This window comes from Trachurus japonicus, chromosome 5 (assembly GCF_045865225.1).
Source record: "Trachurus japonicus isolate A0001 chromosome 5, Traja_1.0".
NCBI lineage: Eukaryota > Metazoa > Chordata > Actinopteri > Carangiformes > Carangidae > Trachurus > Trachurus japonicus.
In genome coordinates this window covers 32922380-32948868 of record NC_140911.1, presented here as the reverse complement: position 1 = coordinate 32948868, position 26489 = coordinate 32922380, and the positions used below count along the sequence as shown (strand labels likewise).

The window sequence follows — 26489 nt, the reverse complement described above, 5'->3', positions numbered from 1 at the left end:
TAACAAAACTACTCCTCAAACTATAAGGATTATCCCAATGAGCCAATTTGCCAAAATTTTGAACTATCCCTTTAAATGTCCACTTAGATTATGGAATTTGAACTAGACTATTTTCCAAAACTTTTTATTTCATTTAGAGCCACAGGTCAAATATTTCGCACCTGAAGAGAACCACTGAGTCATTAAGGGATCCCACCGCAATGTCTGGATATTGGTTACTGTCAATATCCAGACCACCTGAGATGGAGTATCCAAAACGTCTCACATCAAAGTCACGGCCGTCCAACACCTGAGGGGCAAGAAACACTGATTATTAATTATTCATTGTCATTCACAATCATCTCTCTCCCTCCATGCATCTTCCCTCGCTACCACTCACTACAAATAGATTTATTATTATTTCATCATTTGAAAACCTGTAACTCACCTGAGCAGGTTTTGTCTCAATTCCAGCTTCTGAGCCTCTGTAGATAAAAACTTTGCCATCTCCATCAAATGGGGCCCCCACGGCGATATCTGCACACATATAGGAGAGGCTGCTTTACATGTTTAAACTTAAAATCCTTTTCATTCCTCTCATTTTAAAGATTAAAACATGACCCACAGACAGAGTGATATGGAAAAATATGAAAAATGCTACCACTCACTGTTCAAATATTATCAAAGTTAGATCACCAGATTAAATCAGCAAATAAATGAATCTAGCCTGTTGGGTCGCAGCAAGTTCATTCACATTCATATTTTGTTTGGATGATATTTATTTTGCAGTATATTTTTAAATATCATGTTATAGATTGAAATGTAACATTTGTGTCAAGAAATACCATCTTTAGGTTTTGACAAAAACCTCACAGTCACTATAAACTCTCCAGACATGTTGGGTCATAATTAGCTGAGCCAAAAACATTGTGTTCTAACCTCCGAATCCGTCCTGGTCCAGGTCTCCGATGCTGCTGACGGTCATCCCAAACATGGAGTCATATGTCCCATTGAGACGGATCGGCCGAGCCTGATCATCCCAGTGACCAAATGGGTTCAAGTACACATAGACAGCTCCACCAATCTCAGCTTTACGGTCAAAAAAGTTGGGAGATCCAACAATCAGATCTGTCCAGCTAAACAGCAACAGCAAAACAGAGAATTCAAAGTTAAAGACCCACCTCAGTCATTTACAATGTAATACAAAACACTTGGCTGTGATATTTAAAATTCTGTGTGATATGATTATTAACAGGTTATATGTGAAGTCAAAATTGGTACTTTCATTTAAAGGAAAATGTTAAGTATGGGTAAAAGGTCAAGGTCAGAAGGGTCAAAAGTGTCATTTGCGGTTATTTGCTTTGGTCCCCACTAGATCTCTTTTGTTTGCAACCCACAGCCCCAAATCCTCAGTCTTCTCTCTGATTCCTGATGATTGTCCAGACTGACTTGAGTCCCTCACCCGTCCTTGTTCAGATCCGCCGTGGCGACCGAGTACCCGAATGAAGACGCCAGCTCCTCCCCCCAGAAAATGTGCTCCGGCACCAGGCGGTACACGTTATCCTTCTTCAGCAGCAACACGGCCCCTGTGTGATTGGCCCGGGGTGCGCCCGCCACAAAGGTGAGCTCTCCGAGGTTCATTATCCCCATGGCTGAGTCCACTGAAAACCCTGGTGGTGGAGGAGAAGAAGAAGAAGACGGAAAACAGGGTGGAGGAAGAGGAAGGGTCAGGGGTTAGTATCGACTGTGGGGTCGGTGGCTCATCTCCTCTCAGTGTAGCATGGTCTGCTCATCTTCTCACTAATGAAATGTTTGCCTTAAGTGACTATTGATTTTATGCCAAACCCATGATGGGTGTAAATGTCCTGTGTGCTGTGTTTGCTAGGGGAAGGCCACTGAATAGTTGTGTGTCCACTAGTAAGAGCAAAAGGGCAGGAGGAGATGTATTGGGCTTCATCTAATGTCTCATGAGATTCATGATCCTGCTGTTCTGAATCAGTCGTCTATGGGAAAGGCAGTGTGTAAACATAGTGGTGGGTATTAATCAGATTTATAGCCCGAAGCATCTCCTCCTTTGTATGGATGTGCATTGTGGAAGCGTACATCTATGTGTGTGTGTGTGTGTGTGTGTGTGTGTGTGTGTGTGTGTGTGTGTGTGTGAAGGAATGCAGGGGTGTGTTTGCATGTAAATTAAATAACAAGAACAAGTGGGAGGATGTGGAAGGGGGATGGGTACGTGTGTGTGGTTGCTTGCTTCATGACAAGATTTTGTTGAATTTTTGGTATCAAGCTGTGAAAAATTGCACATCATATCAAACATTTAATCGAAACAGAAGCAACCACATGCATTTGCTTCACAAGTTAAAAAAAAGGAGGACATGCAAAGGGTGCGAAAAGGGAGGATAATCTATCAGGGCATTTGTTAGTCCTGAGTAAACATGCAGAGAGAGACAAAACAGAGACAAACAGTGAGCAGCTCCAGGGTGGCAGGTGTGGAATGCAACAGTCTGCATCTCAGCTCCTGTAAAAACCAATACGTGCTACTTTTTCCACACTGGGTGGCTTTCAACACACAGGCTCACAACAAGGTTGACACTGTAAAGCTAAATGGGGAATGGAAGCTCAATGCTACAAAGGGATTTTAAAAGGTATTGGGGCCCTGCATCTGCCTAACAAAGGCCGGGCCGGCAGTGGAAATCCCAATAAACTGTTTCACTTAAATTCGTAGGCCTTAAGATTTTTTGTGATAATTGTGTGCTGTGTTTTTCGAATGATTTTCTTTGAACGATCAATCGATTAATTATGTCCATTTCATACACCCGTGGAAGCTGTAACCTCAGCACGGCAGTGTACAATTCTTCATTATATTAAAATCACCAACAGAATATTCATTATTTAATGTTTGAAAAAATAATGATAAATTCCCATCACTGTTCTTTATTTAATGAGTGACTGTATGAACATACTTATTTCTACATATCAATGACTAATCCTTCTCATTACCGATATTTTTATTTTTTACATACCTGGTTTGTCTTATGCCATGATGTTAAAATGATGATCTTGATATAATTTAAATTTATTATTAAGTTCTGTCTGAGGCAATATATACTCTTGTTGTTCATTTGTTGCTCATCATTTTCTTTTCTTTCTTTTTTTTAACTTCAAAGAAATATTTTTCTTTATCTTTTCTTTCATATTCCGACAAATAGTAAACTTCCAAGCTGAAATAAAACAAATTAAATTGGTGAGAAAATATTTCTTAATAGTTGTGGTTTTGGCTCTAGTTGTAACCTCTTCTTTGTGGCACAAAACCCCCACAAAATCATTATCCGTATGTCATTGAGTCTTGATGGAGGTAATAAGGGTTGTATGCCTTTATTCAGCACCACTCAGCAGTGCTCCTGCCCTGTGTGATTTGATCACATAAATTCAAAAGCTCTGTCTATGACATTTTAGTATGCATGCATAGGCGTGGCATATCATCTGGTTAGGATCAACAGAAGCATGTGAGTTATGATGATGGCTAAAGGTCATGTGGGAATTAGCGTTGTCAAGTAGACGGCTCAATATGGTGAGTAGGAGGGTAAGCAGGCTTGGAGGTATGTGAATGAAGAGATTTATAGCAGATCCACACACTTGAAAATTAAGAACCGGAACCAAGTGATAGCAACAAACATATCAGGCCTGTTAAGACAGCAACAGGTCACATGGTCACTAAATAATAAGACGTAATGACAACGTGTCTCAGAATACTACTTTCTTAACTAACGTTTTTTCACCAGTTTGCACCAGAGCAAAACATGTCACAACCACATTTCTCCTCACCAGAGGATTTATCGCTCTCATTTTTGTGGTCCCCTGACTTTTCCTCAGTACTGACGATGGATCAAAGTCTTCATTTGCCGAGTGAAATTATCTCCACATCCACAGCAAGGAAAGATTTTCTCATTCCATAATGATGCGTCCTAATGACTTTAGCGATCGCCAACATAACATGTGGGAACATCATTAAACCTTTTATGACTAAATACTGCACAAGTGTTGACATTCCCACCAGTCTATACATTGTTTTCTCTGCTATCAGAAAATGTTAGCATACTAATATGCAAAACTAAGTGAAGGCGGTACATCAGCATGTTAATATTGTCCTTGTGAGTGTGTTAGCATTTAGCTGAGAGCACTTTCCACCATTAAGCTAAATGCTAATATTAGCACTTAGCTTAAAGTGCTGCCAACATAACTAGGTCGTGTTTGTTAGTTTAACCCCTTTTAGTCAAAAAAGAACGACGATGACCGACGAGAAAAACCACCACCACCTGGAAAGTCTCGTACCGATACACACATGCAGACTGACAAACCGACTCAAAACACTACAGACAACGGAGATCGACAGACAGAACAGACAAACACCCTGCTGCTACTCAAAGAGACAACCATCTTTACCATTCAACAAGTAAAGAAAAGTTTTCAGTGAAATCAAATTAACCATATTTTACAATATAATTTCAGTTTTGGATGGCTGTGTCTTTACAAACAGTGAAGGTGATGACATTATCCCATGTTGTACATAGATTACACTACAATCTACAGACGTAGACATAAAGTGGAGTTAGCAGAAGAGATTAAGACAAAGACTGAAAACAGGGAGGGACGTTTTCATCTACAAGCCCAATCCGGTCCAAACAACGACATCTCACGCCTACAAACCTAAGTAGCTATTATGAGCTACATCCCCAAACGGTGTGGGCCGGCTGGAGGGCTCCAGAGTTTTGTACAGCAGTGCATCTTCAACAGGGCTAGCCATGAACAAGAGCCCTATGGCCCAAGACAGGGAAAGAAAGACAGAAAGAGAGAAGAGAGAGAGAGAGGGAGGAGTGTGGGAGGGGAGTGATGGGGTGGTGAAATGGTGAGGAGAAAAAAAGAGTGAAAAGAGAGAAAAAAGGGGGGAAGGAGGTGCAGGTGAGACAAGCTGTGACTGATTGGTGTTTTGTCTTTGTGGTGCCGCAGTGTTTGATTTTTCCTGCAACACCACTGGGTACCCGGAAGAGGGATGACATTCACTGCTCAGACTGCACCCTGACGTTGCACATCACCCACCCAAAGTTTTGACATGTTTTCCTGCTCTGGGTCTCTAGAAGAGGGCAGTGTGGGTGGAATGAGGATAACACCCAGTTTCTCATAGAGAGGGAACAAATATTGGCATTGTAAGAATTTATGTCAGGCCACAATAAGCTCTGACCACATTTGACATGAGCACCCACATTCACATGGGAAAAACGATGTGGGATCATATGCAAAGCTTTCTGAGTCACACAGACTCAGCCAGAAATAATCTACAGGGAACGACAGGGAAATTAAAATATGTTTTCTAAGAAAAGCAGAGTGGCGGCTGTTACTGTTGGTAACTCTTGTGGTTATATCAGTCATAGTGGGTGCAGCCTGAGCCCTGATGTCGCCCCTCCTCCTGCCCTCGCTTTCTCTCCTGTGCACAGGCAGCAGTGAGCAGGGAGGGCAAGTCCTACCCAGGTAACTGTGGTAAGGCACAGGGATGAGCTGAGCATTAAGTTGTTTCTGATCTGCCACCTCGTACGGTCCGTCGTCATAGAAACCGAGGTCTAGCAGAGTCTGGTTTAGGAGCTGGACGCGCATCTCACCTGGAATGGAAATAGGTGAGGACACAGCAAAACAACACCACAACACTGACGGAGGACACAGGAGTATTGATACTCATGCTCTTCTCAAACATGAACACACACACACAGCACTGATTCTTTACCCTCAGTAAAATCTGAGCCATGGCTTATAGTATGTGGTGTGGTACTACAATGTGAATTATATAAATGCCTTAAACTATTACACAATAAATCATAGAATTAATCTTGTTTGGCTGACTATATGACAATGCAATATTAATCAATCCATTAACTTATTACTGCATCAGAAGTATCTCAGTGCTTTCTGTAATTAACTGGATGCTGCTGCTCTGAAATGATTTCACTGTCCAATCACCAGATTGACTCATGAATTAGTTCAATTGCTTCTTTATCCCCGTATATTGTCCTATACTTTTTTCAATTTATACTGTTTACATGGACTGGTTCTATTCCATAGCTCACACTTAACGCTTTCTTTGCAATATCCAAAGTTGAGTGTCAGCCTTAAAAGGAACATTTCAGTATTTTGGGACACCATCTTATTCACTTTCTTTCCAAGAACAGTCACTTTCTGCTGATTGTCTGAAACGGAGTTAGGTCATTTTTACACTTTGTACACCCTTTGATTTGTATATGGATTGAACAAAAAAATACAGGTTAATAGTGATCTTCAGATGGACAGACAGATATACAGTATTTTGTTGCATTTGGACAGATCCTTGCTAGCTGGATGCAGATGTGGTATCAATTCAACTTTTTTGATTACTAACAAGAAAGCTAATTAGTATAATTCCCAGAATGGTATAGATATAATAAATATTTATCTATATAAATAAACATGTAAAAAAATCCCTCTTTCTACAGGCAAGTGAGACTCCTTACCTTTCCAGTTGTATGTTCCTGGAGCACCAAACAGAATGAAGTTGTTGTCCGGGGTAAAACTGACAGAGAGACCCTGCTGACAGAAACCAAACTGTTCGTGTCCCTGTGGCCGACCCTCGCAGAACTTCCACTCCCCTCCATCCAGGTCATCTCGCTCTGTCAGGTCCTCACTCAGCACGTAACAGCGTCCAATAGGGTCACGAGTCTCTGAAGGTTGACTCACACGTTGCCTCAGCTCATACAGGTGAGCGCAGGTCTGGTGAGGGATTGATAACAGCATTGTCATAAATACTTTAACTAGTGATGAAAATATTGTCATATTGGTTAATACAGATCAACCAAAGTTGAAAATGTGTCTTCTATTTAATTTTGTAAATATCAGTCAGAAGAATCAGACCTAGCTTCCTGTGTTAATGAATACACAAAGAGGTCTGTACTTACCACCACCTTCCCTCCGATGCCCTGACTTTTAACAGTAACTCCCAGCCATTGGTTGTCTTTGCTCTCTCTGTCTAGGCTCACTGAGTGAAAACACAGAAAGAAATGGTGGGTATGTTGGTTTCCATACTAAACCACCAAGTAAATAGCACTTTTCTATGCATAATATACTTTTCTTTTATGTAATGCAAAAAAAACAAAAAAACATGTAAAGAGTACAATAAATACATTACTATGGAAATATTGGTTTTAAGCTTTTGAATATGAAGCAGTGGCATTTTGACACCACCGCTCTCTGAGAGCTAGCTTGATTACAAAACGTTGCACCTCCACCTCTGTCGTTTCCATGGCTCCGTTTAGAAAAGTGCACAAAGTTACTGACAAGATGCTCTTGACTTGACTCAGCATCTACCGCTCTAGGGCTTCGCACTACTAGTCTATTTCATTTTAAAACGCACCCTTTTACAGGTTTTTTGGTCCACTACGCATAAGTGCTTGAATATACTGCTAACTAAGTAAACACCGGGGCTTGGGTTTAGTCTTGGGCGAGAGAAAAAAGCGGATATAACAGAAATGAAATTACCACTGACCTTGTTGTTGTTGCTAGTATCAAAGATACACTCATTTAACTCAGTAGTTGTCTCCACTGTTTCTGTTTTTTGCAAGTATCAACAGCAGAGTAGATGATCTACTTCCTGTTTACACTAGCTTGCGCGTGCCCACTGTACGCCATTGCTAATTACAGGTGAGTTACAGGTGTGTCCGCACCGACACAGCCACACAGGTTTTAGGCAGGCTACTTGTTTCTGATGCGAACTAAAAGGCTGATCTACAGCAGCAAGTAAAAGAGCAGATTGCGGCGATATCTATGCAAGATTTGCAATAAGTTTGACAAGTTGAGTTAGCTAACGTTAGCCTAGTTTGTTAGCAGTTAGCTGTAGCCGCCAACCAACTGACCTAAAAATAATCATAAAGTTACATCTCTGCTGTGCACAACCTGGGCTGAAACAAATTAGCCTATAATTAATTAGGCACTGGTCAATTAGATTCCCAAGTAGCCTAGTTGAAAACTCAAAAAATGTCACAAATGACTAAGAAAATTTGAAAATATTAACATGAGAAGCTGAAACCTCTTTGCTTAAGATATTACACAGACAATGCATCAATAGTATTATTTTTGTTTGAAAAGACAGTTTCAGCTGTGCTACACTTACCATCTCCATCAATGTCCACCCTCTCACAGTCGTACTCCTCTGGTGTGATTGGACACCTGAACAGGGCTCCTGGTCGACTGCCCCGAAGTCTCCCCTGCCCCGCTGCCTGAGGCGCCCCCACCAGGATCCTGAGGGAACATCAGTCACATTCAAGATTGATGACTGCTCCCACAGAGGTACATGTCTCACTCACACAGATATGTCTTTGCAAGTTCATCCTGGGTTCCATAAAAAAAAAAAATCTGATGCACACATGATGAAAAGTCTAGTCAAAGCAGTGTGATGATCAAACATTGCATAATGTCACGATGTGTGATTCAACCAAATCTGACTCTTGCTGGTGGGATAGTTTTGGTAGGCTATGTGTTCTTTTTTCTTTCTTTTTTTACAATGTACTTTACTTTATTTTTTTATTAGAAAATATCATTAGGCTATAGTAATGTAGAGCAGCTTGTATTTCATATGGCAAAAGTCAGTCAGTCAAGCCATGATAGCCTATTGTTGCTCTGTGACTCAAACATCAAATAGGCTATTCAGAAACAATGCAACAAACAAAATTGAAAATTGAAGGCGTCATGTACCCCCCACAATCCCAATGAACATAACACCTTGGTTGTTTTTTCACACAATATTTGTCTGTTTTTACAAATTACTGTAAGCCACCATTACTCTACTAAGTACAAGCACCTGTGGCTCAAGCAATCCAAGCTCAATTTAGAGCATCTCTGTAATGTCAATAGGTAAAGTAACTTCACCATGGAAAGGAAAAGTTTTATTCTCAGTGAGGTGGTTGCTGATATTCTGGGGCCGGTGTCACTGCCCTCTGCCTTATTAGGAGTGGCTGATTCAGTCTAGGATGCTATTTAAAAACCAAGCGTTGGGCCACATTCCACCCAACACTGTCAGCCGTGGCATACTGTATGCACGGAAGCGAGACAAGACGTGAGGAAACTGAGAGAATGGAGAAAGATTACAGAATAAAGAGCGGAATGTAGGATGGAAAGACAAAAAGACAAAGAGAGCATTATAGGACACAGAGAGCTGAATCCTAACTTTAGAGCAACAGCAGCAACTATAATGTGCCTATAGCTGAATTAAAATAGTGATGTTGACAGAAACGGTGTAGTAGTAGTGCCGTAGTGTGACTAACTAGCTGCAATGCCCACGAAGAGTTCCCCCCATCAGCCCCCTTCATATCTATCTTGTTGTGTACACACTTAAATTAGAGCTATCTCTGTGGCTGGGAAGTATTTTTGCCTATAAATACGGTGCAGCAAGTTGATAGCACTGCACAGACCATGCACACAAACAGAGAACCTGAGTGCAGCCATAACATGAGTATTGGGTGTACAGCAACTCCTCACTACACTTGTGCTGGGTAATTGAGATAGGTGTGTTTGATACAGTACATGATATACAGTATTTGACAACACTAGCTCCACCCTCTTCTTAAATGGACTCTTCCTTTCCTAGTGAGCAACAGGTGGCAGCAGGCATGCAGACACAATACTGTTTACGACAGTCCAGAGTCAGACTGTACATCCTCATATTTCACAGTCACAACGGGGAGATAGAAACTTGCTGTTATTTATAACTGATTAATTATTGAATAGTCCATGATTCACACTTGAAGGTTAAAAGGAGTAAACTAAAATGTTGTACTTTGATGTTCCGTGAAATTTGTAGCAGTTCTGGAAAAGTCCATGTTGGTTGACAGTCATAGAGCAAGAAGAACTGGTTATTCTGACATTTAACGCTCAATGTAAAATCACATAGCAAATTTCAGGTAAAAAAAAAAGGACTTAAGCCACGTAACCATAGTCCATACCATACTGTTTTAAATTACCCTGTCGAAGTAATTTTACACAGCAATAGCAGTACATTCTGATGTAATGTCTTTACTTCTAGTGTAGGAAAAAAAAACCTTTTGTCCACCCTTTCATCCTGGCAAAGCACAGTACACATAGATATATTACACTCAGATACTCTAATTACCAAGAATACCACCCAGACAGCGCTGCATTATTTTTCACTCCTGCCTTGTCTTCCCTGAAAAACAGGCTACCTCTGTTGAGGTGCAGACATGCATGTCTCAGGAACGATACCCCCTGACCTAATGAATGGAAACCCAAAACAGCTACACAAAGTAAAGACATCTCATGTGATAATGGCTACTGCACAGTGCACACATCACCGGTGGTCCACATGAAAAATTTCAGCCCGTGTTAATCTAATGCAAACATGTGTTAAACAAAAGGGATCTGGTTAAGAGGAGGAACATATCACTAAAAAAAGTGATAAGACTGGATCCCTCTTACAACTCAGCATTCCAGCAGGGGGGTCTGGTTTATGTATAGGATCTGAGCTGAGCTGAACCCCCCCTCATCCCCAGGTTTGCAGACATACAGGCAGGTGTCAGGGTGTCAGGGTGGGGGGTCTGTTAAGCTGTTAAACCACCAGTATTTGAAGAAGAGAGTCGAATGGCTTGCGACCTGTCTGGGCAGCAAAGCATCAATACTGTATGTGGTCAACTGTACAACCATGACAGAGGAAAAATGACTCTTCAAGGAGAAAGAATCACATCATGAATGAAAATCAGTGTTTGCCAACTCAAAGGCAGGTTGATTAATACCTGCTGACATCACATTTATGTTAAGATAGATGTAGGATCATTTTAATTCAAGACACTACAAGGAAATGTCAGGGAGACTGAGGACAGGATGAGGCAGTGTCGTGGAATTTAAGCTGTGCTAATGTCATTGCAGAGAAAGATTTAAGTGTGTAATTCCTCATCAATATGCCCTGCTCAACCCTTTGTATCTTTCTTTCTTTCTTTTTTTTTTTTACAATTGATTATCTAAAGCTAGAGCATGCAGGGACACAGACATGGCACACATGTCCTAAATTTGACGCAGATCAAATGTCTCGGATGAGTAATGCTTTCAATTATTTGCCCTTTACGCACGTATTAGCTCACTTCATTGTTCACGATTGAGTCAGATATGATCGCCATCTCCACTACCAAGCTCATCTTTCACTAAACCCACATGTGACATTGAGTTAGAGTGTGTATGTGTGTGCGTACGCGTGTGTGATTGTGGGTATTATGTTGTCGTGAGTCTGGGGGAGATATGAGGGTGTTGAGTGTGACAGTGATGGAGTTCATAGTGAAATGCCAGCATGGACCCAGACACTACAGAGCAGGCACCAGCATGGCTGAAATGTATGGGTGATTGTGTGATTTACGTTATCAGGATGTACGTATAGATTAGATTGTGCACCTGGGGCCTGTCTGCATCTGGCTAACTGATTTAAACAAGTCTACAGCCGTTCCAGCTGCACACAGGGACTCACCCTCTTCCCCATCTGATCACAGCATGCTGGTACGCTAACATTAGCTAATTAGCACTATCATAAATCAAACTTATAGACAAATTAAAAATTTGACTTCATGGCAGTTTAAAGGGAAAATCACATTACTTATTTCATGAAATCAGTGACTGTTACAATGTTCAATATATAGAATCTGTAAATAAACAGTAGGCTATATATTTAAAATGAACAGTTATGCATCACCCGTGGTAGAGAGGACCTGTCAGTCACTGTTCACATAAGTAATTAACAGAAGAGAAACTATTAAAAAACAGCAAAACAAGGGATGCAGTGCAAGTAAATCAACCTGATCTTGTTTGTCAGAAACAAAGGTTCAACCACTGATTGCAACAAAACAATAACAGTCTATTACAACATATTTCCAAGCCACAGAAATCCATAACCCCATGTTGGTTTAACAGTGTGTAGCTCTGGGTAATCATCATTGTTTTCCCAGCTAATCATCACAAACAAAACACAGAGCACCCACAGACACCATCCTCATTACACTGCACTCATATCCATGTGCAGTGACCCTGACACTCTCTCCACAATCCTGTCCACCCCTCCCCCACCCAAACCCCCACATACACACACACACACACACACACACACACACACACACACACACACACACACACACACACAATCCTGTCCTCCTCCCCCCACTTCTCCTAGGAGTCACATCCCTGGATACAGGCTTTTTAGTGGAAGTGGTAGATTGTAAATCATGTGATCAGACTAAGCACACCGCACAATGAACAGCAATTATATTTCTCACTTAAATAAAACCAAAGTAGCTCAGGTAACAGCATTAGTCTATGTCAATATACTGAATAAGTGACAACATTAAAACATGGTTAGAAACCTTTTTGGCAACTTCTGTGCTACTAAAAATCTATTTTCTTCACACTGATCATCATGCTGAGAATATGGCCATTGCTTTGTTACTTATGAAAGCTTAGCAATACAGTCAAACAGTACACACATGAACACACACACACACATCTGCACTAGGGTATTCTGTAATCCCCAAAGCTCTGTCTTGTTTGTGGAGACAAAGTTCTGGCACTGAAACTGACAAAGGAGAAAATGAGAAAGAAATGATGTGTGAGAGAGAAAAGAGTAGGAAACACTTCAGTCGGTGACGAGAGGGCCACACAAGCTGCTCTGCCTCCATTTGCTAAGGGCATCAGTGTGACTGCACATCATCCAAAGAGCATGCTTGAGGGAATGGAGGCCTTTTCACACTTCATTTTAACACAGGGACCCAACTAAAGAGCAACTGAAATGGCGCATGCAAATATTTTAAAAAGCCTAACCCTTTCTTGGAATTATTTTTCCGGGTGTGAAACATTTGAATCAAATACTCCCTAAACATTCACATTCCCTAAACAGTTGATTCCTCTTAATCAGTCTACTCCCAGCCTTTAACATCTGTCCATCGAGATCAGCGTGAGGCTGCTGCTCCACAGACAGTGGCTCTATAGGATCAGCATGGGGGCCAGGGGCTCTTTAGGCCTTCTGTTGTTGCCCCGAGGCAAGGCTATGACCTCTGACCCGGACACACAAACACACACGCACACTTACACACACACAGACGTGCATGCGAAGAAAAACATGTGCAAGCATGCAAACATTAATAGAGGCATGGGCGCACGAATAACTTGGATATCTATTCACAAAGTCACGCACACATTTAGTGGATACGGAGCAGACAACAGAAGGCTGCGCAACAACTGTGTAAACTTTGGATCAACACGCTGGCCGCAGCCTGTCCGACAACGGCCGCTGTGACGATGGGCCTCATAAAGCAGACCTAAAGGGCCTGTCACGGAAAATGCTGCTTTCACACCTGACTCCAGTTTCTCCTTTCAGATTTGCTGATGAGCAAACGACAGCTGAGAATGAGGTGACCGACTCTGAATCATCACGTTTTGAACATCTCAACGCTCTCCCCGGTCCGGGCAGAGGAGAATAGGGGTTGGGGTAATAACAACAGCAAAGTGCAAAAAGAGAGACAGAAACAGCTGCCAGTCTGCGCACCAACTCCTCTGGGATATTGTGGTTCACCGCCCACGGATATGATTCAACTTCCTGCTGAAGCCATTCGTTCGGCGGGCATCACAGGGGTGGTTTACATTGATATTAATCTTTTTAAAAGATCACAAAGATCCCTTGGAACTTGGAGACAACACTGGCAGTAGATTTCCTGAAGACACAGACTGTTTTCCTGTGTATCAGAGGACAATGGTAACCCCATCCTCTCTTTACATGCATCTTTAACAACCCCTTAGCTCACCACCTGCCCCACTACTGATCAATAAATGAACAGCTATTTCCAGACGTAGATGGGGTAATGATTGGCCCTCAGGTCCAAAGTGTAAAGAGGACACAACCTTCCCCTGTTCCTTTTTTACCTCCTCCTCTTTTTCTCCCTTCTTATCCACTCATCCATCTATTGATCCGTCTGTCTATCTAGATACTAATCTATTTGGTTCTCATATTCCACCTTCAGTTGTTCTTTCTTTCCTTTTCTTATTGTCTTGAGAGTGCGGCTGGTCAATCAGCTATCCACCCATCTATCCACCTCTCTGAGAAGAGGACCATACAGTGGATGAAAAGGAGGGAAACACCCTCAATAGGTCAATCACACCAAGTCATTCATTCAGTCACACCTATCATCAATTTAGAGGTTTCAGGTCAACTGACACATCTTGCCCTGCAGGAAACTAATCATCCCTATGGTCTTTCCATCTTCTCTCTTAATGATGTAATGATGATCAGAGATAACAAAGAAAAGAAAGAAAGAGAGATTCATTTTTCACCCACTCACACTCTTCTTTAACATTCACATCATACTGATACCTGTAAACCATGAAACAAAAAACCTTGTAGCCCACCTGAACAAAACTGAGATGGACAATTAAACCATCTTTGATTAGGATGTGTCAACCAAAGCATTGTGTACTTTCCTAGCCAATAACTCAAGGTTTATTCAACTCACAGTTCTGGATAAACAGGGGGAATCTGCACAACATGTCCACAAGAACAACAAATTGATTTCCAAACAGGGGATCTTTGTTGAAGGCCATGTGCCTCTCTCTGCTCATGTTTTTCATTTCCTGTCTCTAGGGCAAAAGGCCAAAAAATTACAATCTTTATGAGAAAAGATAGGCCTGTGATGTGTTTAAATGATCGAGTAGTAGGGTATTTTTAACCAGACTCACTACCAAAAAGGTCAAACAAATTAAGTATAAACAAAAAGCCCCCTCATGTTTAGTAATTTCCTGTTCCTTTCAGCTTTTCATGGCATATCGCTGATCTCGGTTCAGTATCGGTTCCCTCTGGAGACACCATCAGCTGATTGATTAAACTGCATCTTTATCAGAGTCGGCCCAAGTGCCTCCCAGCGCACACACACTTTAGCGTGGACACGTGCGCACACACATATATTTAATCAAAGGGAAGGCCTGCCATGATTTATTCATCCCTGCAGTTCCCGTCCCCATCATTCTTTCGACCCCTCCCCCAATACTCAGATCATATGTTATTCATGGCCACTTCGAGGTATTAACAGCTGAAATTTTGATCCAAGAACAGGGAAAGAAAACCTGACATGGTCAAACAAGAGCAATTCACACCAACGATACTGAACGTTTGTACTGACAATGCGATAAAACCTTAGAAATCTTGACCTTCATATGTGACCTGAGGTTTTTATCTGCCAACTACATCTGAGGTGCAGATGCTCAATCAGCTCCTGCTCCAAATACACTGCCAAACTATGGATTTTTTTCTGCACCTCCATCCGATCTAAGTTGCATGTTTCCTCCTGACTCTGCAGATTGTCCCTCGCCCTCCGATGAGCACGTGGTCCGCAGAGTAATATTCCTGAAAGCTTCTCAGCCAGGCAGCGCTGCTTCCCACCGAGCTTTTGTCCGAACCCAGGCAGCCCGGTGGAGGAATGGGAGAATGCTAAATAGACAGAGAGTAAGTGGGAGGTAGTAAAGAGCATTAATCGTGTGTGTGTGTGTGTGTGTGTGTGTATGTGCGTGCGTGTGTGTGCATGCTAGACTGTAAAGCCAATGCTATACCCTTTGCTCCTTCTGATCTCTCATATAAATAAGCACTGCTGCAGGGTGAGTTCCTACATTTACAAGGCTCTCACATGAATGGCCTCTGAGAGATTTAGTAACAAGAGTTACTGTGGGACAAACCAAAAAGGAGAGAGAAAGAGAAAGATGGTGCAGGAGAAAAGTCATGAATTGAATTAAGGAGGGAAAAAAAGGGAAGGTTCTTTCTCGAATGTTAAGCCGGGGCTGAAAAGCTGCTTTTACTTTGCCATTTTAATGCAAATGAGCTACCCAGAAATTCTTCTTTGTGATATGAATGTGTGAAGCAGTTATGTTGGGCCTCATTCAAACACAATCTGTGTTACATGGCACTGGAAGGGACAGAGGTTATTGTGTTTGACCCATAAAGGCAAACAGAATTTTCTCAATTAAATAGCAAAGTAAAAAGTTAGTAATTGTCAAACTTGATAAATAAACTGATAGGAACACTTCTCAACATTTGCCTTTTTTTCTTTTTCATGCCTTGCTGAGCTACAAACTGATTTATACCACTCTCATTGCTAATTGAATATAAACCAGCCACATTTCCTGCCTCTATGCGTAGGTTGACTGGGGGTAGATAGTGATATAGATCTTTTCATCGTTCTTATCACCAAACAAAGAAGCATTATGTTAAAATGTCAAACATAAATAAATATCATGTCTTAAAGATTTTAAAGTAAACATTTTCTTATCTTCTGCATTTGACCTTGCCTGCGATCTCTGTACTCTTTCAGAGGTCATCCAAAAATGACTCCCATGCACCACTCTTGTTTGTTAAGCCGTGTTTATTAAGCCTCCAGTCCAATGGGAGGATTTGTTCAGCTTCAGAAAGCTCTGTTTTAGATTCTTACTCAGCCTGTGGAACTGAACTCTAGACTAGATGTCTGGGATTATATCAGCTACCTGCGGCCCCACTGCCACTCAGGCGGAGTATTCCTGCTCGGAAAGGCACCACAGCAGGTCCACGGTAAACATGAACCTCGTTGCAACCGGAGACTTTCTGCTTTCTCCATGACAGCAACGCAACACGGTAAATTCTAGGTCTATTGAATCAACAGGCCAGCAGTCTGATAAATCACAGCCTGACAATGATGTGAACCATGCTGCAACCAAAGCAGGATGACAGGGTTTGGGAAAGAGAAATAACACTGATTCATATTTATTCATTTACCACAGAAAAATTGATTTGAGGAAGGAAATTACTTACATGAATCTAAACAGGACAAAAGGGGGCTGGACATGAGGAGATAAAGCACAATAGGTGTCTTTCAAGGCCACATAGAAAGAAACAAAACAATAAGAGATGATTTGTGGCCTACATCAAAGAAGCAAGCAGAGCTGCCTTCCCCCACTCAAAGCACTCAAGAAAGACAGAAAAAAAACCTTGATATTAAATCACGTGACAAGATGTAAAAGCCTCAGGTTTTCCAGTCTGTAAGAGTACATTGGATACCTGTGCAATAAACATATTTATATACTGTACAAGCATCATGTGACAAAGTGAAAATAGAAATTTACATTTTTAGCAAATTAATTAAAGAGCAAAAACTGAAATATCATATTGATATTCAGACCCTTTGCTTTCACTAACACACTCCTGGTCTATATGATTTCTCACAGACTGTGTGTAGAACAAAAAAAACAACCATGCCTACAGAGCTTGGACACAACATGCTGCACTAGATGCCGGATGCTGCATGGTTGCTGCATCTGCTCCAAGTATATTGATGTATAGCAATAAAAGCCTGCAGTGCAGCTTATCTGAATAGGCCTACAGTCTATCAGTGTTTTAGCCACATTAGCAGGGTGGCTCATGAGACCTCTGGTCCACCACATGGTCCTGACTCAATTATCCACAAATAGCATGTGGATTCCCATAGAAATTTTGCAGAATGAATCATATCAGCTTTCATGTAGACTTTTTTGTTGTTGTTGTTGTTAAATTGTTTAGAGTTGACCATAGTGCAGCTCATCAGGTAGCCTAACTGCGCTTTGGTTTATTGCCAAATATTAGCCTTGTTAATTTTATGTTAATTAGCAAATCAATCTTAATACCTTTACTCTAAACTAAGACTCTGCACATGGTAGACATTATACATGATAATGCTAAGCATGTTGTTTTTGTGAGTTTGTTGGCAGGCTAACATTAGCATTTAGCTCAAATCACAACTGGGACTCACTGGGCATCACTAATATGGCAGCAGACACTTTCCACTTGGTAATTATTTTGTTCACGGGAGCGTAGGCTACCTATGTTCCCCGATCGGGAAATTGACTCTCTTTTTGAAAAAGGGTGTTCCCCGTTTTTACCAAAAAGGGTCCTATGTTCCCTGGTCGCAGTACATACTGGGGACCATAGGACCCTTTTTCTGAAAAAGGGACCTACAGTATGTTCCCCACTGTTACCGGGGAACATAGGACCTTTTTTCAAAAAAAGGGTCCTACTGTATGTTCCCTGCTGTTGCTGGTCGATGGACTCTCTCTATCTATCTGGCCTGTCTAGCCTCTACCTGGTCTTTTTACTAAACTTAACCAACTCCTTTCTTCATTCCCTAAACCCAACCAATGGGACACACAAAAATAGGCAAAAATATGCCAAGTCACTCACAACTCCACTTATGGGTACAAAAATTGCACGTTCCTCATGTCCTTTTGGGAAAAAGCGGGGAACATAGGACCTTTTTTCTAAAAAAGGTTTCTATGTTCCCCGGTCTGGACACAGAGGGGAACATAGAACCCTTTTGGGGAAAAGCGGGGAACATAGGTGGGGAACATAGGACCCAGCTACATGCTAGCTAGCAGCTGCTGAGTTTACTTAGTATTTTGCAGTTCACCTGGCTGCTGGAGCCTTTCAGCTCGAACCTGCAGTGCTAAACAGAGATCACCTCACATTCCCACCACACACAACCTGCACACGAATCTGCACAGGGACCACCTCCTCTAAAGGGTCTCAGTGCAGTGCTATTGTCCTCAAACATACGATTTCTGTATTCAGATCTGCACAAACTAGGCTGCTTGTGCCACCTAATTCAAGTGGATTATGCCTTTCTACAGTGTAGAATAAAACATGCAGTAGCTGTTTGAGGGAGATTGGCAGTGGAGGGATTAAGGTCAGGGGGCTTCCTGTCTTCACCAGGCAGTGAACTATTCATGGAAGCACTTCTCATCAGTACAAATAGCAGACCCACACATAACTCAGACTTAAATACCCTCTCATCTCATCCTCTGTCTGGCATCAGCAGCAGCAGAAGAAGCCCCCTGAGTTCAGCTTGGGGCCTCTGCTTCAGGACAACATCAACCAAGACAGATAACACAGAAAGTTTACGGAGGTCTAAGATGGAAGATCGAGGTGCTTATCCCCCTCTGAGTGTGGCATACTTTTACTTCCTCCTGACATGTCGCTGTACAGGATCTCCTTACAACACGTCAATCAGTTTGAGATCACTGTGTCACATGGTTCGACCTTTGCCTTGGCTTTTGGTGCCACACTGAAAAGAAAACGTAGTGCTTGGAGCAACCAAAATCCTGCACTGAAGAGATACTGTAAAGCCGAACAAAAGATCATTCATGACATAATGTTTCCATCTCTGAAGCTGATAGAAGAAATGCACATAACTTGTCTGATGCTTTAGGAATCTGCTTCTTTTTTTACAGGGCCTCTAACAGAATGGGCAACTCAGAAACCCAAGCAGGTGAAACTCCACAGTGTGACAAAGCTGATCTGTATTTGCACTTAAACATTACAGTCTGGCTGATACAATTGTGAGTAAGCACATCAAAGCAGTGATATCATTTTCACCCTTGAATTTGGTGGCTTAACACAGAGTGTGACACAGTATGGCCACAGGCCACAGTAACACAAAACGTCATAATAACAATGAGTCAGTAGCATCTAATTTCAAGACAGTGCATCAGAAGAGATTACAAGCAGAGATGATAATGGAGCATTTTGGAAACTAAACTCCCTCGTGCAATAACACAGAGAATGGCTCTATCAGCAGCTAATGGAAATGTATTATTCAGATAGGAACAATGAAATTGCTACCTCTATATCACATTTTTGATAGTGGAATAACGGTTTCACCCACAGTCAGTGCTAATAAGGTCATCACCAGCTTTTCAGTGAACTTTGGGGTTGGGTTTGAGGAATCAGCCAATTTTACAGCTTTGCATTATTTTTAAGATGAACTTCTCTAAAAGTCAAGACAATGTGACAATGTGAAAGGTTTTTGCTCATATCGAGACTGTTTCAGTGTTTAGGACTCAAATCTCTATGCGTTTAATGCATTCTAAAAAATCAACTGTACAATAAATGCTCAGTGCCAAACAGCAGATAGACATTGTTAGCGACTAGTGAAAGTAGTGCAATATTTAGAAGATAAAGCACCAGAAATTTCTGTCAGGAGCTGCTGGAGACCAAAAACAAAGTTAAAAGAGAATGAACATTGGCCTGCACTTGGTGCCCATAGACACAACTCCAAATGAAGTTTCTAGACCTTAAAAAAAATTACCATATCATCTGAAAAGGCATTGATGTATTGAATTTTTGTTTACCACCTAAGTATTCTATAATCAATTCGTCCTTCTTCCAAATATATTTAAAAAATAACTACTGTACTGTAGTTAATGAGATGAATGAAATATAAACAAAATCAGGCAATGCACATCCATTATCCATGACTTCACTATTTCCAATATCAAGTCATCTATGGATACAGCAGATGTGATGTCACCGTGTACCAGCAGCAGGATTATTCATGCCACTCTCTCTTCCAGTAGGTGCATCACATCAGCATCTAAGGTTAGAACAGTTTATTGACCGGTTCCTTGCAGTATTGGCTCTGCTGATGTAGCACAGATTGGTTTGAACAAGCACTCAACTCCGTCGCAGTTTGAAAACAGGCAGCAGCAGAGAGTGATAGGCTACAATACTTTAAGCTCACAGTCACATTTTAAAATAAGCTGGAGGAATGCTGCTGGACAGTGAGCAGGTCTCAGTTGGGCGACCTGACTCTCCAGCTCTGTGTGTCTGTGTGAATGCTGATGTCATTCCCCTGGTCTTACCAGGCGACAGGGTGACTGCAGCCCGGGTAAACTGAGCAGGCAACAGTTAAATATGGAGCTCCAAAACAGGGAGCTGTAGTAAATTAACTCTGTATTCATTCATTTTGGATTACACAAGGCATAAGTGCTGCACTTGAGCTACTTGTGATTTACAGTTAGTGTTTCTTCATTTTAGAGGGAAGTTTTGAATTCAACTCATATTTCACAATCTGAAGATAATATTTTATATGATTGAGAGATTGAGATTTTCTTGGGTTTAAAAGAAAATTTTACATTTTTTTGGTAGCTAATGTACAAGGGCATCTATGATGTCTATAAGCATGCCCAGCAAACTTATAAGAGAAAAAACAGTACAGACCTATGACCTACTATAGCTATCACAAGAGTTTTCCCTGTCTCATATAGTCAGATAAACTATTGTCACTGCTTCCTTAAATGTTAATTACAGGAAAAGTAAATGAAGGTTGCACTTTATTAATGGTCACGCTGTAAACACTTGCAAAGATTTACAAGCACAGGCTTCATGTTATAATTTATTCATTATTTCTGGAGGACAGGAGCAGGGCTTATGACTAATCCAGTCACACTGGAAGAAATATGAAAACAGCTGTTGGCAAACAAGAGTATCAAAGAACAAACAGTCACAAGGAGCAGAAGTACACGCGCACAACTCGCCCATGAACACACTCACTTTAGGACACTCTCTCCCATCCTTTAACTACAGTGTCCCATCGGAGGATCCTCAGCATCAGACCTGATCTGCTCCAGGAAAACCAGTTAAAAATCATTGTCTCCGTTTTTACAGAAATCCCTGCTGACTCAGCAAATCCACTCTCATCCACTCTGCACTTACTGTAAATCACCATCTACTCATCTAACTCAGTGCTCTCTCTCTCCCTCTCTCTCTCTCTCTGCATGGCTCACACTAACATGCTCCCAGTCCTGCACCCACTTCAGAGTTATTGAGTGTAGCAGTGATTTTGCAGATCCACAGATATAGAATAGAAACAATGAGTGTAGTGGCCACATAGTTAAAAAAAAAAAAAAGAAAAAGAAAAGAGAAGAAAAAGAAAAAAAAGTCAGCCTACAACAGTAAAATGCATGACATCGGGAGCAGGTGCAGCACACAAGATACAGGAGTATGCAAGTGCACCAAAAAGTCACACAATCACACACAGGGCACAGAGGACACGCTCAGTGCCGCAGTCAGTCAGCCGTGCACTCACCAGCTCTGAGGCTCCGGAGTAATCTGTTGGTGAAGTGCTAAAGAGAAACCAAAAAAGGTGCCTCTGTCTCCCAACTTATGTAGAGTGTGGGTAGTATCCAGGTTGAAGCCCCACACTTGGCTACAAAGGGTCAACAGCACCCAGAGGAGGGTAGTCCAGCGAAGAGAGGCGCAAGATGAAGGGGAGACGGTGTTCCCGTGTCCCACAGGGGCTGCCATAGCAAGGTGCGGGTCCTCCAGCAGAGCAAGTTCAGATCAAGAAGAGCACCGGTGGAGGGGGAGAGATTCCCTATTGTAGCTCACAGAAGAGGAAAAAAGAAGCAAATCCTGTGTAAAGTCTCCTCTTCTTCCCTGGATGACTCCCTCGTTTCCAGTCCTCTTTCTCTCCCTCCCTCCCTCACTCTGTGCCGTGCTGGCTCTCAACTGCGTTTGCTGCTGTCAGTCTGAGCAGCAGGGCTGTGAAAATGTGGCCGCAATGTGTGTGTGTGTGCGCAAGTGTGTTTCTCTCAATGCATGTGCGCCTCCCCCCCTCCTCTCTATGCTCAGAGGGAGACAGAGGACAAGTGCCTTGAATAGCCCGCTCACTCCTCCTCCTCCTCCCCTCTTTCTCTCTCTCTCTCTCTCTTTCAGCCCGCCATCCCCTCCTCCTCCTCCCTAAACCACCCCCACTCACTCCTGCTCTCCCTCCCTCCCTCCCTCCCTCTCTCCCCTCTCTCAGCTGACATCAACACTCAAGGGACTGCTGCCAAAATACCAGGCAAGGTTGTCAAGATACTTGGAGGCCATTGAATAGAGAGAGAGAGAGAGAGAGAGGGTGAAAAGACAGCAGACTGTTTTATCTGTAAAGTTCACACGGTCCAGACCACCTCCTTCTGCAGCCACTCGGTGCTGCAGGTGCTTGTAGATCTGAGGAGAATAAAGAGGAAACACTGAGGTACAGACTTGGAGGTTAAAGAGCCACTGAGTAAAAAAAAAAAAGAGAAAAGCTTTGGCTTTGGGACCCTGAGCTTGAAAAGGCCTGACATTTGACTTGTGGTGGCAGTGATTTGGAGTGAACCTGGGAGACAATAGGCGCCGAAATGTGCACAGTGACCCAGGAAACTTTATTACAGAGCTTAAAGCTCGTATGAAAAGGCCGAGTGGGAGAAATATATGAGCTGTGAAAGAGCAAGGCACATAATTAGGAAAAGCATAGCAAATGTAATTCTGTCCATCTGCCACTATGAATAAAAAATGTTGATTGAATTTCCCATTATTTTTTTTCGACAGCAGAATGTCCATGTGGGGCGACCACAGCCACAGCTGCTCTGTTTTTAACCAGCTGATTTCTGTTTCTCTCAGGCCAGTGTGCGTGCAGCTGTCAGTCAGTCACCTCAACTGTTCTGCACAATAAACTCCACACACAACAGTTGCACACCAACAATACAAACAGGTGAAGTATTGGAGGTGGATATTCAGATGTGTGGTGCTGGTGCCACATGTGACTAAAAAAAAACTGTTGCCCAATCAGATTCTTAGGTTGTAGCTTCTCCAATGTGAGATTAAAAAAAAAAAAAAAATGAAACACCTCTGGTTTTGGTTTTGTTGCTTGGATAAAACAAGTAGGCTACATAAACAGTACATAAAAAAAGAGTTAACGGATTAATTAAGAAAATAATCACTAGTAATCAGTAATAAAAAAAGAAAAAAACTAGATCCTGCCTATTAGCCAAATCTTTATTTTTCATGTAATAGAGTTATTTTATACAGTTTACTTGAATATAGTATATTCAGGTAAACTGTTACCACATGTGCTACCATGTAGAACACATGTTGAAAACATGTTACCACATGTGGAAAATGGGTTCACATGTGATTCACATAAAATTGGGTCAAAACCACATGTGCAAATAACATGATTCCCCTGTTCAAAAAATGTGAATCACATTAATATATTATTGATATTGATTAATATCAGTAGGTTGTTTCTCCTGGCTAAGGTGGTGTGGGTGTTGCCTGCATATTCTGGTGAGAAGTTAGCTTGAGCGTTGACAAAGAGCCAGAAAAGTTCCTTTGTAAAATTTGCACACCAAGGAGGATTAAAACTGACCCAAGATTCATCAATGTCTACACACTCCAGGTTCTAGGATGAGGGCGAACTCCTCTCATGTGATCTGACCAAACTCTGGTGTCCAACACATCTGCCCCCTGCTGTATTTGCATGGTAATTAAAAGAGGAGGGAGCAGTTAATGGGCTTCAAACAAATGTCTTGTGTTTATCCAGTAATTCTTTACAAGTATAATGAAAAATATGTTTGGTAGAGATGTGCTGATATTTAGCAGGCAGCACTTAACACAAAGTACAGCAGAGGCAAAGGAATTCTGTGCCTATATACTGTATATCTGGTCAATACACCATTTGGATACAAATCAAACTTTAATGATGGCTCCATAAGTGGAACGATCACCAAGGTGATTACAATTCATCCGGAGGGGGATGAATCATACTAATTTGTAATTTGTAATTTCAATAATGCTGACAAAACAAATGTAAGCTACCAGTAATTTACCAGAACTTATAGTGACAGTAAAAGACAAGTCAGGGACTCATTAGTAGGCTATTCATCCTCTGAACCATGAATATCTATACAAGCTCTCATGGCAAGCCATTTAACAGTGTGCACACTACTATTATCCATAAAGCCAAGCAGTTAGCCTAGTCGCATAAGAATACTGTTGGAATTTCTTCTCTTTTTCTTCTTCTTCTTCTTTTTTTTTTTTTTTTTACCTCTGGTCTCATCCAATGAAACAGATGTAAAAAATATCCAGATATAAATAATGCTGTCTTGTCTGTTTTTGTTTCCATGCATGTGGGAAAGTTTGGCATTTCTGTATCTCTGTGGATCATCTTGACCAGAGCACTGGGGAGTCAGTGCTCTTGTCGGTAGCAGCTCCCACACACTCATGGCCCAGAACGGAAAACTTGAACAAAAGGTTAAATTTTGAACTGATATTCAATAACACAGTAAGCTCCCTGTCCATTATGCACGCACTGGACCATTCTGATGCAAGATATAAATACCACAGAGGATTCCACAGAGCAAGAAGAAAAGAAGAAGAGAGAGAGGGTGGAATGATGTGTGGGATGTTGAGAAAAATGCTGAAAACATCTTAATGGCCGCTCAGGCAGGAGGCCAGGCAAGAATGCCTTCGGACAGAGGAAAGCACAGTTGGAGGGTGAGATAGCGGAAAGGAGAGGAGAGAAAGAGAAAGGGATGGAGGAAAACAGAGATGGCTGGCTGTAAAGATTATCTGCCACGTTGTCCGTGACTCTGGCATCTTGACACAAGTGCTCATTAGCAGTTTGAGCCACACTTCAAGGAGAGAGCTTATTTTAGACGGCAGGCGGCGTACGGGTAGGGTCATTTTTCCCGGCTTAGTCCCGCATCACTTCGATGACTGAGATAGCCGCAGTCAGCACTATTACTGTATTGATTAATGTGCAATGCAGGATTCTACAAGGGGGAGTGGCAGTACGGTTATTATGGGATTAAATGCAAGCATGCCCACTCTGGCTATTTAAGTGCACATGATCCCAAAGGAGGAGGGATCACACTGTCTGTAGGTTAGAATATTTAGTTACAACATTATGGATTTCAAAACAAGCTGATTTTATTGTGAGATGATTTATGGAGCAATATGCAGTCTTTCTCCATTTCTTTGATGTATTGGAAACAAAACCATTCATTTCAAGAGTAAGTGAAACAGCAACTCGGGTGCATAGCTGCACAGGAGTTGTGATCTGAAAATACATTTGCAGTTGTGATCACTGAGATCATAACATTTTAAACACTGTTCATGTTACGAGTAACACCTGCTGCTCCTGCTACAACAAGCCAACATGTCTACTGCGTCTTCATCAGGCACATAAGCAGTGTCATGATGAATTAGACAGGAACTTCTAAAGGTCTTTAATGGCAGTTATTTGAAACGATGTGTATCATACAACACTACAAACAAGTAACAATCACTATCATGATCAACCTCCTTAGCTACAAAATGGGCTCAGGCCTCAGGATGATAGGATAAAAAAGTTTTAATAATCTAAGTATTCTCAAAAGATGTGTAAAGAGTAGTACTTACCTGTCACAGGAGATGCTGTCTGTTACACAACACAGTGGGTGGTTGGTATTATAAGACCTAGCTATGTGACTCACTGTAGATTCACTCAGTGTAAATACTTCATAAATACTGCAATTAAATGTATTCAGGGATTACTCTGTGTGTTTCTATTGCAGGCATGAAATGAAAACGTAATAGATGGGAGACTGTACAGTGTGTATCTATGTAAGATTTACCCCATCAAAATGAAACCAGACGATTATGTGTGCCAAGCACAGTCACCTTTTTGTAACAATTATTGGTTTGTTGTTTTGCATTTAAAACAACCTCCTTGATAACAATATAGTGCAGCTCTGACATCAACAGCACAGTGTCCTCCACTGGTCAATTTTCTATTCAGAAATGGGACAGAGGCACCATCTAGTGGCCATGTCAGTTT

At 41.7% G+C, this 26489-nt stretch overlaps 1 protein-coding gene across 6 annotated transcripts in view; it reads right to left on the bottom strand.

Moving 5' to 3' along the window:
* itga7 (integrin, alpha 7) overlaps nt 1-22543 on the bottom strand; it is a 32478-nt gene extending 9935 nt beyond the window's left edge. For 3 of the 6 annotated variants that reach the window (XR_015035878.1, XM_085777563.1, XM_085777564.1), the window contains exons 1-9: nt 21951-22543; nt 8171-8298; nt 6960-7039; nt 6519-6774; nt 5505-5636; nt 1442-1649; nt 919-1115; nt 428-516; nt 162-289 (exon numbers count right to left, since the gene is read on the bottom strand). Coding sequence is in view for 4 of the 6 variants with exons in the window: in XM_085777563.1 (XP_085633689.1) it covers nt 162-289; nt 428-516; nt 919-1115; nt 1442-1649; nt 5505-5636; nt 6519-6774; nt 6960-7039; nt 8171-8298; nt 21951-22168 (1436 nt within the window). In the remaining 2 variants the exon portion in view is untranslated. Of the gene's footprint in view, nt 1-161; nt 290-427; nt 517-918; nt 1116-1441; nt 1650-4689; nt 4798-5504; nt 5637-6518; nt 6775-6959; nt 7040-8170; nt 8299-21950 lie in introns of all 6 variants that reach the window. The other 3 variants (XR_015035879.1, XM_085777565.1, XM_085777567.1) reach the window with 1 other exon arrangement.
* Nucleotides 22544-26489: the final 3946 nt, after the last annotated feature.